Below are 16,141 nucleotides of genomic sequence, written 5' to 3'. Positions count from 1 at the left end.
CTCTAGTTGAAACAACTCCAGTGAGACGCATTATGTAGATATCTACTCTCTGACATTGGCCTGAAGAAAGTTTGCCACATACCTCACTTGCAGCTGTGAGCAAGAACATCTTGCATGTTCAGCCTAACTTGAGCGACTCCTCAACATCTCATTTAGATCAAAAGCCGGGCTTTTATTTGACCTATTTGTTAATTGTCAGTCCGTCCTAGGTGGGTATTTTAGGTGGTCATTTTGGATCATTGTCATATTGGAGGATCTACTTATGGTAATATTTTTCAAAGATGGACTTAGGATTTTGATACATGGTTCTGTCTTCTGTGTATCCTTTTCAGTTATGTACATCATAGTTGCTATGAGGTTATTTATCAAGTAAAGCTATTTGTGCCAAACATTCCCTATGTTCTGGTATTGTAATAATAAAATTTTAGACTTATCTTTCTCTTTGGCAAATTTCAATTTGGTCTTTAAACTTTTTTTGGAACAAAAGCTAACTCCTTTCACACCTACCATGAAAGTTAAACTTGTGCAGTATCTTGCTGATTATGAAGGCACACACCTTCACTTGGGGAATGTTTTGAATGTCCTGTACTGATAGACTATTTGTTGTACAGCAGAATGGCTACTTTTAATCCTTGCTCCAATTCATTTTTTCTTCTGCTTGCCTCAGGAAGCTCTTTAGGATTTACCTTATTTATTGTAACTTCATTAACTAATTTTATAAATGCAAAAAATATATATACCAATATAAAAACTAGTGATCTAATGTTAATATTGCTGTTAAGTCCGATAGCCCATATTTAGCAATATTGTTTACATATTCGGCAGATACCAATTAATGCCACTCTATTGTGGATCACAAATTTTGTTATAATTCTTTTGAACAACTCCATTCCAGCCATGTTTTATTTCAATTTAGCAACAAAGTTGTTTTGTATGGTTAGTGAGGTTGAAAACTATTTAAGCATTCAGCAATCTTGAAAACTTTCTACACAGGGTTATATGATTATGCAGTGCCCGGTCATGCAGCACAACTTTTTATGACTTTGATGTTAGACACCCCAACCAGACGTTTAATAGCAAAAAACTAGCAATCCATCAATAAGCATTCAGAAATTGAACAGTGACATTGTTTTCCTCACTCATCGTCCAACTGTGACGCAGGACTCTCATCCATATTGAGTTGCAAATACACTGGCCACTCAATATTTCTAATATTAGACTGTGGCAACACTGTGTTTTGGAAATATAGAGTTAACTTGAAACAAGAACTAAATGCCAGGACCGAAAGGACAATAAGTATTTAATGCCTGATAGGATGAGCATTTAAAAGACAAAGAGAACCCACAATATCTCTATTCACAAAGAATGAAACAAAAACCTATAGTGATGGCCATGTTCGTGACAGGCCTCAGGCAGTGCCACAGTAAAGACAGTTATGGTTCTGTGGCAGAAATCATGTCATTGACTTAAAATCACTTACGGAGACTATTATCATTGAATATAGTTCTCCAAAAATAAAGAGATATAAATGGTCCAGAATAACTCAAACATTTTGGCTGGCTTAAGGATCAATATTTGACATTCCTTTTGCAAGTCATTGCCAATGTTTTTTGGCTAAACAGGAGAAGGATTGCTGTAGGTGTATCAGTACAAATTAGATGGACAACTTTCATATACTTAATTGGTGTCACTAATTTTGATGTAGGTTCAGTGGTTACGACTGGACAGCAATAAAGGTTCCTATCTTTGTACCCTAATTTTCTTTAACAGACTAAGGCGAAAATCTGCCTCAATCTCAAGTCATTTGCTTCCCTTAAAAAAAATTTTCCAGGATTACCTGGCATTTAGCTCCCACCTTTTTCCCCCGAGATCTCTAATGTTGAAGCAATTATTCCCACCCACAGTATGATGCTGCCACCACAATGCTTCCCTTTCGGTATTGAGTGTAAAGGATGACGTACAGTGATAGATTTCCACCACACATTGTGCTTTGCAGAACACATGCTTCCACATGTATACTTTCCTCTACACAGCTTAAAACTCATTGAAAATGTGACCTATGATGGCTTCTTAATTGGTTGAAAACCTTTTGGTTGTGGTATATTTGTTATATTATCAGAAAATGAGTTGTACAATACACAACCTGTCTACTGTGTTTCTTGGTCATCATAATTATTTTTGTTCATTACTGTTCTCTAGCAAATCTTTGAGGGTTTCACAGAATGACTTAATTTATAATTAGATTAACACTGTTCAGTTATTTGGGGACAACTGAAGGGAATTAGTTGTACTGGGTTTTGCTTAGGAGTATTTTGAAATTTTAAAAATAAATTGAAGTTATGGAGCAGTTTTCATGCTTTCAGTTATGCACTACTTTGTGTTGGGATATCACATAGACTGCCTAAGACAAAAACAAATTTGTTGTTGTAATCTGAGAAAATGGGAAAAAGTCATGAAGCATCGTTTACAGACAGCGACGTATTTCTTACTTTAATACCTACTGGAAGTGTTTGGTAGTTTACATGGACAAATGTAGCAAACATGAGCGCCCAATAACCACTGGCATATTTTATAACTCTTGGGTCATCCAAACACACAGTTGCTACAGTGTCAACCATTGTGTCCTCATTACAAGGTTTTATTAGCTTCTCCCATAATGAGCTGCTGCCTGCCACTAGTGCAGTGAATGTTATCAGCAGGTCTGGTAAAACGTAAATTAAAAATCCATAATCTGCTCAGAGCATAGCAGGTAACTTGACTTCTTATCCCAATTAATCATACCTCTGTTTATATAAAAATTCTGCCCTAAAAGCAGTTTAATTCACTGAGTAAATCAGCCACAGCTTCAGCATAATTAGTGTCACACTGAGACAGGATAGGTGAAGGGCTGAGGTTCGCAAACACACAAAAACATAAAACCCCTTGGGGAATCAGGTCTGCATTTTTTGCAGTACTCTGCAAAAAATACTTTTTCATACTAAAAATCTGAAAAAAGGTTTGCATTTGTATTTAGTCCCCTTTACTCTGATACCCTAAATAAAATATAGTGCTACCAATTGTTATCAGGATTCACCTCAGAAGAACATTAATGACCAAACATTCTCATAAAGACAAAGGAAGACAGCGGAAAGGTCAGGGATTAAGCTGTGGAGGAACTTAAAGCAGGGTTAGGTTACAAAAACTAAGGACCCATCTGCAGCCCATCAAAACATGGCTGTTCAGTTGTGCTGACAAGCCACACTATGGTTAGAGAATCAACCAAGAGGTCCATGGTAAGTCTGTAGGACTTCTACAAATACACAACTCTATTAGTGGTGCCCTTATAAACCAATTTTGTAGTTTTCCACATGCCATGTCAAGTAGGACAAGTTTTTGCCTTACATACAAAAATGTATGTGTGGCAGAAAACTGGACATAAACCTGAACCTGAACCACCTTTGTAAAACAAGGAGGTAGCAGCACCATGCTATGGGTATCTGTTTCCTTTGATAAAAAAGGGAAGGTAGTCAGAGTTGATGTAAAGACGGAGCTACAGATAAGGCAGGAAAACCTACAGGAGATTGTAAAAAGACTTTCAGCTGGTTGCCCTTCCAGAAGGACAGAACAGATAAAAATACAGCCAGAACTACAAAGGAATGGTTTTCTGTAAATCTAAACATGTTCAGGTGCTTAAATGGCCCAGTCAAAGTCTAGGCCTAAAGATATTTGGGAATCTGAGACAAGACTTTAAAATTGATGTCACAGATGTGTCTCCAGATGTATAAAGCTGGTTCTATAAAGTACTGATTCACTTTGCACTATAAATATTCACTGTATAATATTCCTTCCACTTCACTTCCGAGAACTCATTTGTATTAATCTTTTACATAAAATCCTAACAACAACAGTGGGAAAATATATTAAAAAGGAGGTCAATACTTTTCCCAGATATTGTATTCAAGATAATGTATTTGAAAATACAATCTCAGTCTGTTTTTGTAATTGTTTTAATTGTTTTTTCTGCTGTTCTTTAGCAGCACTTTCCCAGTAGCCATTATGCCAATGGTTAGCATGTCTTTATTATGTTGTAAGGTAAGCAATGTGATCCAAAAGCAGCGTTTGCAAAAATTTAAGCACTGCTGAGTTTAAATAACCAAGTGTCGCAGAATGTCTAAAATCAGCTGTTTTAAAAGGAGCTCAGAAAAAAAAATGGTATCAGCAGGACAGCAGGGTTTTATCGGTCAAAGCTTCAGCCATAGTCGCCTTAGATCACGCTTCTGTCTGACCCTAATATCCTCTGCCACTCATGAAGGCCTCTGGGCCGCAGTCCCAAACAGACAAACCTAACAGTCCAGAAAATGCTGAATCTCTCAATCCTGCTGCCATTGGACACTGCCGTTGCGTTGGAACATGTATTTTAGGAATGAACAGAAGACATGAAGGATTCTCTAAAAAGTGGAGAAATAAAAAACATGTTCAATGACCTGCTTCCAATATTCCTTAAAGGCATGACGAATTTGCAATGTGCGTGGTTTTCGAATGTTATTAACATAATGTCTCAAACTGATTTTTAAAAATAATTGCATCAACTCACATCACAATGTTCCACCACCAATCTGCATCTTTTTCTATGACTGCAAACAAATCCAAGCTTGACTCTGAGTGGAAGTGACAACCTTCTTTATGCTGTGTATCACTCTCAGCAAAGGCACATTGAGTCACTCTCCAGATTCTTACATGTTGTGGCATTTTAGCATAAATTCGGTGCTAAGCACCTCTGTGAGCTTTCACTGTTTCTACTTGGAATTTCCCCCTAGAAGACAAACATTTTTAATCCTTTCTGCCATCAGGTAACGTTTTTACTGATTAAACTGTTCCTTTCTGTGTAGTGCTTTGAACTGAGTTTCAAACTGATTTTGAACATTTCTCAACCATCTTGATTTTACAGTCTTATAATCAAAGTCTCTTTTTGGCAATTGGCTCAGTTCTAACAAGCCATTTGACAGCTGGAGGAAATTGCTTTATAGAATGTGTTTGATGTCATGTTGTCTGACTGTGTGTTTCGCTCCTCTTTGGATCACAAAGGAAGTTATTTGACTACTATGAAACACTCATTTTATCCAAACTGTCATAGACACATGAACAAGTACAAAACATTTAACTTCAAGCACGAGGTTAAGTGGCTCTCTGTGTCTTTTTTTGTGGGTTTTTTTTTTTTGAAAGAGGACGGATCTGTGCTGTTTAATTTATGAAGGGTAGTTCCCACTCCTTAGGGCATTCTTCATTTGATGGTGGGACTGATCTGTACTGTTTTCTCAGTTATTGCTTCAATTTCCAAGTAATAAGCATTTGATATTGGACATGCCTTCATTTATTTAAAAATAAATAAATAAAGAGGTATAGCATAGCGTGGATCGCTTTCAGATGCTCTATTAGATCTTTTTTTTTTTTTTTTCAGTATCTTCTTTGGCATCATCTATGTTTTCATCAGCCGAAAGTGAGCATAGCATCAAGGCAAATAATTATGAACAAACTAACAATCTAATTATTAAGCCTTAATAAAGAATAATGTGCACCTCATTAGTGTGTTCACCATCCACGCCCATTTCTCCAGTCAAATACATTTACCAAACACTACAGTTTATAGAGAAAGAAGCAAATTGTTTAAATCACTGACAAAACAAGGTAAAAAAAAAACTTTCTATGTTAATAAAAACTGTCTCTGCCAATCAAGTACTGAAAAGGCCTTTTGCAGACAGACACTTGGCAAGAAAACATTAAAGAAACATGAAAGATTAAGTTCTCCGCTGATGCCAAGACTCCCACAGCATTAAAAGTATGGCTCTAGAAGGAATCTCTAAAGAGTAAGAGGCTTATAGTGTGACTTTCTTCAGAGGAATTTTTTTTTCTATTTCTCACAGCTTTCTAAAAGAACTGTAAACATGCAAAATTAACACTACATATTACTTGAAAGTAATATTTGGTGGTGGCAGCATCATTCAGTGGGGATCCTTTCCCTCAGCAGTGACAGGGACGGTGCTCAGAATTGGTGGGAAGATGGATGGAGGGCAATCTTATGGAGAAAATAATGGAAACTGAGAGAAGAAGTTTGCCTTCATCAGGACAGTGACCCTAAGCAGCTACAGCTACACTGGGCTAGTTTAAATTAAAGCAGCATGCTTCAGTCCAGACCTAAATACAACTCATAATTTCTGGTAAAACTTAAAAAATGCATGTTCAAAATCCATAAATTCTCACTCAACTTGAATTATTTTGCAAATAATATTGAACAAAATGTTCAGTCTCTTGATGGACAAAGCTAGCTGTTCAAATATAGTCAAAAAGAAATGTAGCTGCAATTGCATGGAAAGATGTACACACTGATTCAGGGGGCTTAGATACAGGATTGTTAAAACCAAACTATATTTTCGTTTCACTACGATAATTTTTTTACTGAGACAATGAAAGTTTTAGAGAAAAAAAAACTTTAATACTTCCCCTACTTCCCCTTTTGTTTTGGTAGCATTTTACTTGCTCTGAGTTTGCGTCAGATGCGATGCCGAAAGGTTTGGATGCTCCTCGTGTGCACTGAGAGTGAGCATTTAGCAGTTGAACTACATTGAAAGGTCAAAACAAATGTGCTGTGCAGTACAGGCAGTGTGACGTGCAGCTGTGAGGCAGAGACCTCAGCTGGGGAGGGGGTCCATTAGGTCCTCATAACGCAACAGCTGCTCTTGTTGCTCCTGTGTTGTTTTACGGGAACTGTGCGTATGTGCCATCTCATCCATCTGGCTCCTTTTTTTCAAAATTTTCGCTCTTCCGGGCAAAACACTAAATGTCTGAGATATTATCCAAGCATGCTTTGGGGAGGGGGAATTCCTGGACACAGGCAGCACCCCTTATTTGCAAATATTGTGCCTCCTGTAGACACACGGGCTTAACAAGCTCTCACATTCTTGTTTCTCTCCCCTCCACTTTCATCTCCCACCAACATCGCCGACCCCCCTCCCTTTCCTTTCGCTCAGGCTCTCTCTGTGCCTCCCTCCAAAGCTGTTGTTACGGTGCGGCTCCCGCACATCATTCCACTGCGATGGAAATTAAATGAAGGTGGCTTAGCACAGCTAACAGAGACATGCTTTGAAGGATGTAACCGGGGGAAGCTGCGCTGCCAGATCCTTTTCCATGGGATGTGGATTTGTGCTGCTGAGGCGAGGACACAGCAATCACTCAGCCATGCAGAGGCTCAGAGAAAACGACTAATCTCTACACCTGACTTCTGGAAGCCTTACTTTTATTTTTCTTCCCCTTTGCGTTATTTACTGGCGATAAACAATGCATTACAATGGTGCCGGAGTGAAGTTAATTTTGCATGTGTAGGTTGATTGCAGTCTGCAGCACACATGGATGTGTTCAGCTTTGTCAAGATGCCAAAGCTTTCCGGGTGAGTTCGGCTGTCATATATACTAAGCGGACTGTAAATGTGCGTTTACTGGAAATCGTGTTCATGCGTTTCAGAGGTGTTGCTGTAAAGAGCCACACAGGATTCACATGTTGAGCCGCTGCCTTGGAAATGCTGAGTTAATAATCTTTTGAGGTAGCAAGTTGTGCAGTCATGTATGATGGGGAATGAATGAGAAAGCGAGGTGGATGGCAGTGGGGGCGGATGCTAAAAGCTAGGATGATTCATTTGTTCTAAACTGTGTGCATCCAAGTTCATAAATTTCTCATCCAGCAATTAATTACTGTTTTTCTGCATAAGTGCTCAGGATTCCTATTTTCCATGTTCATAAATTTACTTTAAAAAAAATCTAATTTCCAAAGTTTTTAGTTCCCTATTAGCTCAGTTTTAAATTATGAACAAAGATGGATGGATGGATTGATTTAAATTTTAAATAATGGCATAGAAAATAAAATCTGGAAATACAATTATCTTTCCATATTCTGTATTATTTTTCCATTCAGATTCAGATCTGGGAAAGACTCAAAGCTAATTCCATACTTTTACTGACTTTTTCAATTTGTGTGGGAACCCCAATGCTTTCAGGGCCATAAAAACATTGAAGTATTAGAGGAAAAATGAACTGAGGTTGTTTCAAATGGTTAAATGCTTAAGTCAATGTCCCATGGGAAATGATCATTAAGGAAATGGAGATGCAATTCATTATGCTCGCCCTTACATTTAATAATTCAGCATGATCAAATTTAGCTCATCAGATGTATTTAATACATAACAAGTGGCTGAAAAATCACACTTATTTTTTGCTACAGAGGATCATAAAGAAGGAAAACACATTTTACACTATTTTCTTCTTAAATATATTTCATTTAGTATATCTGGTGTGTGAGAAAAGTGGAAAAAATAAATGAATAGGGCTTGGAGGAATAGGTGTTTTCATTGTGAGGAGCGACAACTCACTTTATGAGCCCATGGGTCTGCCATTGGACATTAATCCTGCCTGGGGATTAGCCTCCTTCAAAAACATCACAGACCACTGATGGAGAGAACAGCTGATCATTAATACAAGATGCTGAATGTGACACAGAAATTTTATGATACAGGAATGGCCATTTGGAACACAATCTCACGTATGAGTCATCAACACAATGTTCTTGCTTTTCTGAGGCCAAGAATATGTAAATAAGAACAATATTGTTGCTCTTTTTGTACAATTACTGCCAATCACTACAGAAATGGAAATATACTATGGTAGGATAGCATTGTTGTTGGTCTCCCTCTGTGACGGCGTGCATTAGGTGGCTCCAAGTGGAGCACCAACGTCACTACTTCCTGTTACAGTTAATAATGCCATGCACTATTGTCTCTGATCATGAGTTAGCTCAGCTACATTTACACATTTTATGTTTTGTTTTTCACATTCTGAGCTGGCGGTAAGAATTTAACACACAACGATAGCTTGCTATGTTAAGTGTGGAAAGCCACTTCATGTATAAAGAGCTATTAGACATGAAGCCTTCTCCCTGCCTTCAACTCCCCTAGATGTCCAGCTTTTCAGAAACAAGAAGCATAAATGAGCATTTCTCACATTGTGGTGAAATCCTGACAGCATTTCAATGGTGCAGTTTCTTGCATCAAAATTCAAGGCAAGTTCATTTGTGTAGCACATTTCAGCGACAAGGCAATTCAAGGTGCTTTATAACGTGGGACTACCACTAAGTACCTTCGCTCTTTTGATGTGTTCTGTGGGTGTTTGGAATGGTTTGGCAGCAACAGCAGCACGGACGCAGTAATGAGCATCAGCCTCACAAATCTATGCCGATATTGTCAATTATCTTCCAATTACAAGGATTGCTGAACTCTGAAGGATTAATCAAATGAAAAAAAAAAACTTTATTATTCCACAGGGAGAAATTCATGGAGAATTAGTCAATAATAGCTTCTTCCTCATGCATAAAGCATATAAAAGAAAAAAAGGTTTTTGCCTGAACTTCTTTATCTTACCTGAATAAACCTATCACCAGTAGACTTTTATTTTTATTAGCTACTCCTGGACGCGCTTTTGCCAGCTGCTGGTCAGGCAGCCAGCTGCGAGTGAGTAAGCATGAAATACGTTGTACTTTGAAACTGAGGCTGTGCAGTAGCACCTTTAACTGAGCACACTTTAACAGCATGGATAGCAACAGGAATAGGTTGTGCAGTCCCAAGTCACAGATGAGGCTGCTGTTAATAAATCTTCTTTAGTTCCTAATTTTTTGATTGATCAGTTATTACATCACCATTTTTGTCAGAAAAACTGTTATTGCATGTCCTTTGGAATAACATTCTCATGGGTTGGCATACCCCAAACAACATAGATAAAGATTTTTACCTTAAAGTAGCACTTCCACAATGACAAAAATAAAGAAAATGATGCCCTGTTTATCCTGTCTGTTCAAAATGTCAGACGTGATGAGTCTGAAAGGGATACAAACAAAAACAGGCCTCAGCATAATATTTCCCAGAAAATTATAAAAATATTTTATTTATTATTTGTGTTCATTATTTATAAGTTTGTCTGGGTTATAATTGAGTAATTTAGATATTAACAATATCCACGCAAAATAAAATGTGTTGTAAACAAGATTTAGTAAGATTTATATGATGAGACGTACAAAGTCTTGATGTTAACATAATGTACATTCAGCTTTATATCAATTTATAACATTAGTCACCTATCAAAAACATACCTGCAGTGTTGCTTTGATCCTTTCATGGTGGAGGAATACTTAAATCTTCTGCTGCAGCTATTTCCACATAGCTCCTCCTCTGATCTGAAGGCCCCAACCAAACCTCTGTCTCACAAAGCATCGCTGGCTAGCTCCTCACCCACTCAGCTCCTCTAGAGTAGCAAAAGCAATTAGCAAACATCTGGAGGAACTGCACATCTGCTGGGCTTGTCATATAAACTACTTCTCTGTCAAAAGCTCCAAAGAACGATTGTAAACGGCATAATGAGAAGCATGTTTTGTTGACATGCTAAAGGCTATGTGTTGGAAAGAGCAGGAGCTTCTTAAAGAGACAAAGGTGTCAAATTTAATTTATGTTTGATTTATATACTGTATATACAGCATTTTATAACAGCTGAAGTTAACATAGTTACTTGAGTGTGCTATAAAATGACACAATGTCCCCTTAAAGTACATAATATCACCTTTTATAAACACAGAAATCTTAATTGGAAGAAAATAATTTATACTGTGTCACTTTCTGTTGGAGCTGCTTATTTGCTTTCCTCCAAGCTCTGTTTCTTAAGTAACATCTATTATTTCATCCATTGTTCAACATGTTTTGGCAGAATACTTTCAACATAGAAAATCATTGGTCTGGACCGAAATTGATTAGCGTCCATGCTCATCAGAGCACAACAAAAAACAAAAAGATCTTTCATATATATATAGCCGATAAAATCACAAGCTTGTAGGGACGAGAGGCTCAGAAATGGCTGTGGGTCAGAAACAGGAGCCAACTGGCAGGGGAATGAGGTCGCAAGTATTAATTTTGTTCTGTCCTTTGGAGCTTTTAACATAAAAGCTAGAGTGCAACACAAAAAGGTGCAGGAGAATCCATGTCAGCTGCTACAGGAAACATTTGCTGCTGTGATTGGTTAATGTTTTACTTGGAGAGCAGAAAAGACCCACACTTTAAGCAAGGAAATTAGATCTACTTTTACAGCTTAAAATCTAGTTCTTTGCAAAGGTGGATGCTTTACATTATACCAAGATTTTGGGGCTCCCCTGTGGTACAGTTGGTAGCTCTGTTGCCTTACAGCGATGGGGTCCTTCTGCATACAGCTTGCATCTTCTTGTCATGCATGCATGGGTTCTCTCCAGGTACTCCGGTTTATTCCTACAGCCAAAAACACAACAACTGTTAGGTTAATTGAATTCTGTTAGTTGCCCTTAGGTTTAAGTGCTGCTGCATATGTATTTCCCAACTAAATATGAAAGCATTTACTACATCTAAATAAAATCTACCAACCAACCTGCTTTAGGAGGCCACCTTATTAGTAAATAGTCTTATTCATGCACATATCTACATATGTCACCTTTGATGAAGTGTGGCAAGAAAAAAGTAATTATTAAAAGAAACAGATCTATTTGCAATTTACAGCGAAAAACAACAGTACGTAAGAACAAACAACTTAAACAATATGAGACATCTCATACTTGTGAGATTTCTATTTGTGTATTTTTCTTTGGAAACCATGTTTCATTTTCATTTCACTTCACAAATATGCACATCTTGTTGTGACAGTCACAACAAAATTCAATTAAAATGACATGAAGTCAGAAAATGTGACCAATATGTTCATCGTTTTATTAACAACAGCACTTATTAAGAAATGGAAGTTTCATTACTCGGCTGAATACTTGTGTGTTGGTGATATCGTACAGCGCAAAGAAAGCCATGGTTGCATCCCACAACAGTAACTCCTTTATACAATGGCAGGTTTTGGATGTTTGTCAAGTAAGCTGAAACCAGCAGGAGACTGATTTCCTCGCTCACTGTAGTGAATCGTAGCGGGTGGGCTGCTTCCCAGATTCCCAGATGCTGTTTTATTTCCACCATAGAGCAGATTAACCTGTTATATATACAGTATATGTATGTATATACATATATATACACATATATATATACACATATATACATGAGTGAGTGAGTCAGTGAATGAGAGAGAGGGAAATAGAGAAACAAAGATGTTCAGGGTAGTGTGGTTGCCCATAGCAACAATGTCTGAGCTTTACCAAAGACTAACTCAGCAATGTAAGATTCTGTTGGAATATTAGGGAAGATAGACACCCTAATTTTAAAGTGAATGTTGGTGTGCAGAAGATTCGCATAGTAATAATCTATAAGGCAAAACAGTGCTAGCTCCATTTCTTGTGCTTGTATTGATGTGTTCTTGTTGTATAATTCCTATCATAAGGATTTTGTTGCATATCAGCAAGGAACAGCCTTTTCTTCCACTTGGCTCCAGTAAAAGAAAAACAAAAAAAACAGACAACATGGCACGCTTACTCACACTAGGCATATAAACAGCAGGAGAAAACTGAGTTGTCTACTGTAGCTACAGCATCATACGTGACTTCTCTAGCAGTCATAGCATTCACAGCAACATTTCAATAGCAGGATGTAAATAACAGATTTGACTGTTTTTCTGCCATGCTGCTATATTGGCCAAAGGCTTAAAGCCATGTTGGTGGTTGGTGAAGTCAAGCAGAGGGCAGATGAGCTCTGAAACAAAAGACTGTGTCTTATGTGCCTTCAAGATGAGAAGCAGAAGGAGAAATCTTTTAATCAAAAATGTTCCTCTACATCTGCAGCCCTGCTCTGCACATTGCCTCAATTTCTTCCCATAAGATGCTCATTTCTGTCTCTACAGATTTCATATTCAGACAGAATCCCATTAGCAGCCTGTCTCTGCATACATGTCTGTTTATTGCAACACCACTGGCAAAAAAAAAAAAAAAGAAAAGAAAAAAACTCTCACGCTCTCTTCAAGGCATCATAAGTCATATTTGCAACATTTCCTATTACACAAGAGAGCAAAACATATCTTTATTCTTCAGTGAGCTTAAAAGATATTTCCTGGGCTTGCAATAGAGTGACAAATCTTACTCACACCATTAGGTGATTGAAGACATTCATATTTAATGACTCATTGTGTCTACTACTATTTACAAAAAACTACCAATGAAACTGTGCGAGTACTACTGTCAGAAGTTTACTTGGATGAAGGGCACATTCATTTTTGGCTTTTAATGTTTAATTTGAACCATCCGGTTTTTGATAGGCATGAAAATACAACATTTAACTTCAATAAACTGTAGAAAATTTGAAAAACTGTGCCTTATTGTGAATTTCCTCTTACCTACACATGGTCTAAAACAAGGTTGTGGCAAAGTTCTGTCTAGATATATGACCATTTTTTTCTATGAGAAATTTCTCATTTATCCCAATTGGTTTCTTGGCATTGACCAGGCTTTGTTGTAGTCAAGACCACTTAATCCTAGACCAAGTCTAGACCAAGACCGAGGGAAGTCGAGACCGAGTCAAGACGTGTTCTACACAACACAATAAAATGTGAAATATGATAAAAACTGCTTCTCAAATTGATCTGAAAAATCCACATTCTCCTAAAAACACCTAGATATTAAATGCTTGGAGCTGAAATAAATTATAATTATCAATTCAAACTCTTCTTTGTTCTGCTTTGCTTCTGTCTCTGAGTCACAATCTGCAGAGGTTTCATGTCGCCCCTAACAAGATAACGCCCTGGGTGGTTGCTCATATTGCCTATGTCAGAAACCACCACTGTACTCTACACCATTGAACATAAGCAATCATGACAATGCACAATCGGTAAATAGTCAACAATGAATACTGGAGCACACCGTGACTGTTCTGTTGCATGAAGGCAGGTAGCAGCAGGTGACAGGTGACGAAAATAATCAGAGCAATGAGCATGCGCTGTGCATTATCTTACATTCTTGTATTTTATTTATTTGATAATTAAATAAACATATATATTTAACATAATAGAATAATAATAACCACTGCAGTGTGCGAGGAGCATTACAAAAACAAAGAACTGTCCTCAGTGAGACTCCAGTCCTATGGTTCATAATAAAGAGCCGTTCAGAAGAATCGGCTCGTTCGTGAATGTCACATCACTATATTGAAGACTTTGGTCACAGCGTTGTCGCACACATGTGCAACATGTCAGTCATCACCTCCGCACAGTAAGCGCAGTAAATGATAGCTTTATTTCATCGCAAACGCCACATTTTGTCACTGCACAGCTAGCTTTGCTAACTTCACTTCAGCATAGCTTACCTTTGTTTGAGCTTCCTCAAAGTGACGCTAAAAGTTGGACGTACTCCCCACCGTCTCTGAAAGCGAAGCGCTGCTGAATTCACGTGTCGTCATATGCTTTCTTATGATTTATGTAGGTAAATTTATTACCGACGTTTAGATAGGCGTCTTCTCCCGCTCCGAGACAAACTGCACACTGTCTCAGTGTGCGACTTAAAGGGGAAGGCGGTGGGTGGCTCATAACAGAAACACGTCATTAGTAAGTCGCGTTATTGCTCGGATTTAAATCGGTATGTTTTGCATTTAGTGAAAAAAAGGATGTTGACAAATAAACTGGACAATTTTCTCACAATTTAATGATATTTCCACAGTTGTGGTCTTGACTGGTCTTGAAATAAAATCCTGAGTCCGAGACGAGACCGGTCTCGAGTACTACAACACTATGAATTATGTGTTTTTAATGGAGCTGAGGTTGGGATCATTCATTATGATTACAATTAACTGTACTTATTAATTGCAGAACCAGTTTAGTGTGTGTTAGAGTCCACTCTAAAGTCCGAACACCCAACCATGTGTAAGATTCAACAACGTTTTTGATGGTTGAGGCAGTCTGAAGTCCTACTTTCAGTAGCTCAAACCTTTTCTCATCTGAGATCAGAACCTGTTTTTCCAAAAGGATTAGGCTAGACCATGTGGATGGGATCCAGCATAAACCATATATGGTTTATGCTGGATCAATCATCTTCATCTATAGATGAAGATGATTGTTTTATAAAATAACATTTTCTTGAGCCTCAGTCTGTTATTTTGAAACTCGGTGAGAACCGTGATACTGGAGTTCCAGCATATCCCAGGTTTTCCAATTACATTTTTTTTTCTTTAAAGCAAGAGTTTGCATCAGATGAATGAAGATATTTAAGCTGCCAACAGAACAATAATCCAAATTCACAAGAAAACTGCTTATAGAATAGGGGAAACCGACTGAAATTAAGCTTTTAGAATGACCCTTACCTCATTTCGACGGAAAATCAATGAAAAATATGTGAAAAGATTTATTTCAAGATTTTCTGTGAGGAAATTTTCTTGAATATCTAAAATTGCTCAAATATTATAGCAAAAGCCTATTGAGGCTATAAAGTACGAGTGGTCAAGGTGCAACTTCCTAAAGACACTGATCCAAATAGTGGGGATAAAAATATGCATTTGAGCCTGCATGCATAATGTCAGACCTCTGTGGATTGTAAAATATGTGTATCCAATTAACATTATGATCTCAATTCCTGTTTCTAAACTTATTGAAGTTGGATGTCGTATGGCTATTTCATCCCATAAAAAGTAAAGAAAAGAACAATCTAAGGATTTAAATGTTTTTAAATTCCCAAACATAGCAAGACATTCACACGCATGATAACAGAATGTTAACTTCTTTATTTTGAGAGACTGGATATTGAGTAAGCTGTCCTCAATATCATTCCTGAAACATGAGTTCAATAAAATGTAATTAGCTGCATGGGATGAGAGTATTTTTATCTTTCAGATATGATGGCCATGCAAACTAATGTTGCGTTTATTGTGGCTTTCTTGACCTCAGGCGATTCCCTTGTCCTTCCCAAGTGCATGCCGGGAAACTTAAAAGGGAATTCATGGTTTGGTCCCCCTGGCGATCAGCACATAAACATCACTTGCAGCTACGTGCAGATGGGAGTCACTGACGCGAAGCACTTGTCAAAGGAAATAATGCTCTGAATACCTCATGAAAGAACAGCTTTATTGCATTCTCCGTGGGTTTACGGCAGACATTTGTTGCCGGAACAGGGTTTCATATTGCCAGCCCTTGTGGAGATTGTC

General features: G+C 37.7%; 1 protein-coding gene and 1 long non-coding RNA gene across 3 annotated transcripts in view; one reads left to right on the top strand and one right to left on the bottom strand.

The window, feature by feature from the left end:
- The first annotated feature begins 6,916 nt into the window (after positions 1-6,916).
- Positions 6,917-16,141, top strand: part of LOC116723025 (FERM and PDZ domain-containing protein 4) — a 40,574-nt gene continuing 31,349 nt past the window's right edge. The window contains exon 1 of one of the 2 annotated variants that reach the window (XM_032567542.1): positions 6,917-7,420. In XM_032567542.1, coding sequence (XP_032423433.1) covers positions 7,380-7,420 — 41 coding nt within the window. In that variant the 5' untranslated portion in view covers positions 6,917-7,379. The remainder of the gene's footprint in view (positions 7,421-16,141) is intronic. The other variant, XM_032567539.1, reaches the window with a different exon arrangement.
- On the bottom strand, positions 7,994-14,483 carry LOC116723028 (uncharacterized). The gene is made up of 4 exons (XR_004339889.1): positions 14,315-14,483; positions 11,244-11,323; positions 10,165-10,316; positions 7,994-9,892 (listed from the first exon to the last, which is right to left on the bottom strand). It is a non-coding gene; the product is annotated as an uncharacterized LOC116723028 (long non-coding RNA).

Source organism: Xiphophorus hellerii, chromosome 7 (assembly GCF_003331165.1).
Source record: "Xiphophorus hellerii strain 12219 chromosome 7, Xiphophorus_hellerii-4.1, whole genome shotgun sequence".
Taxonomy (NCBI): Eukaryota; Metazoa; Chordata; class Actinopteri; order Cyprinodontiformes; family Poeciliidae; genus Xiphophorus; species Xiphophorus hellerii.
The sequence above is the reverse complement of the archived record's forward strand: the minus strand, read 5'-3'. Positions and strand labels throughout refer to the sequence as shown.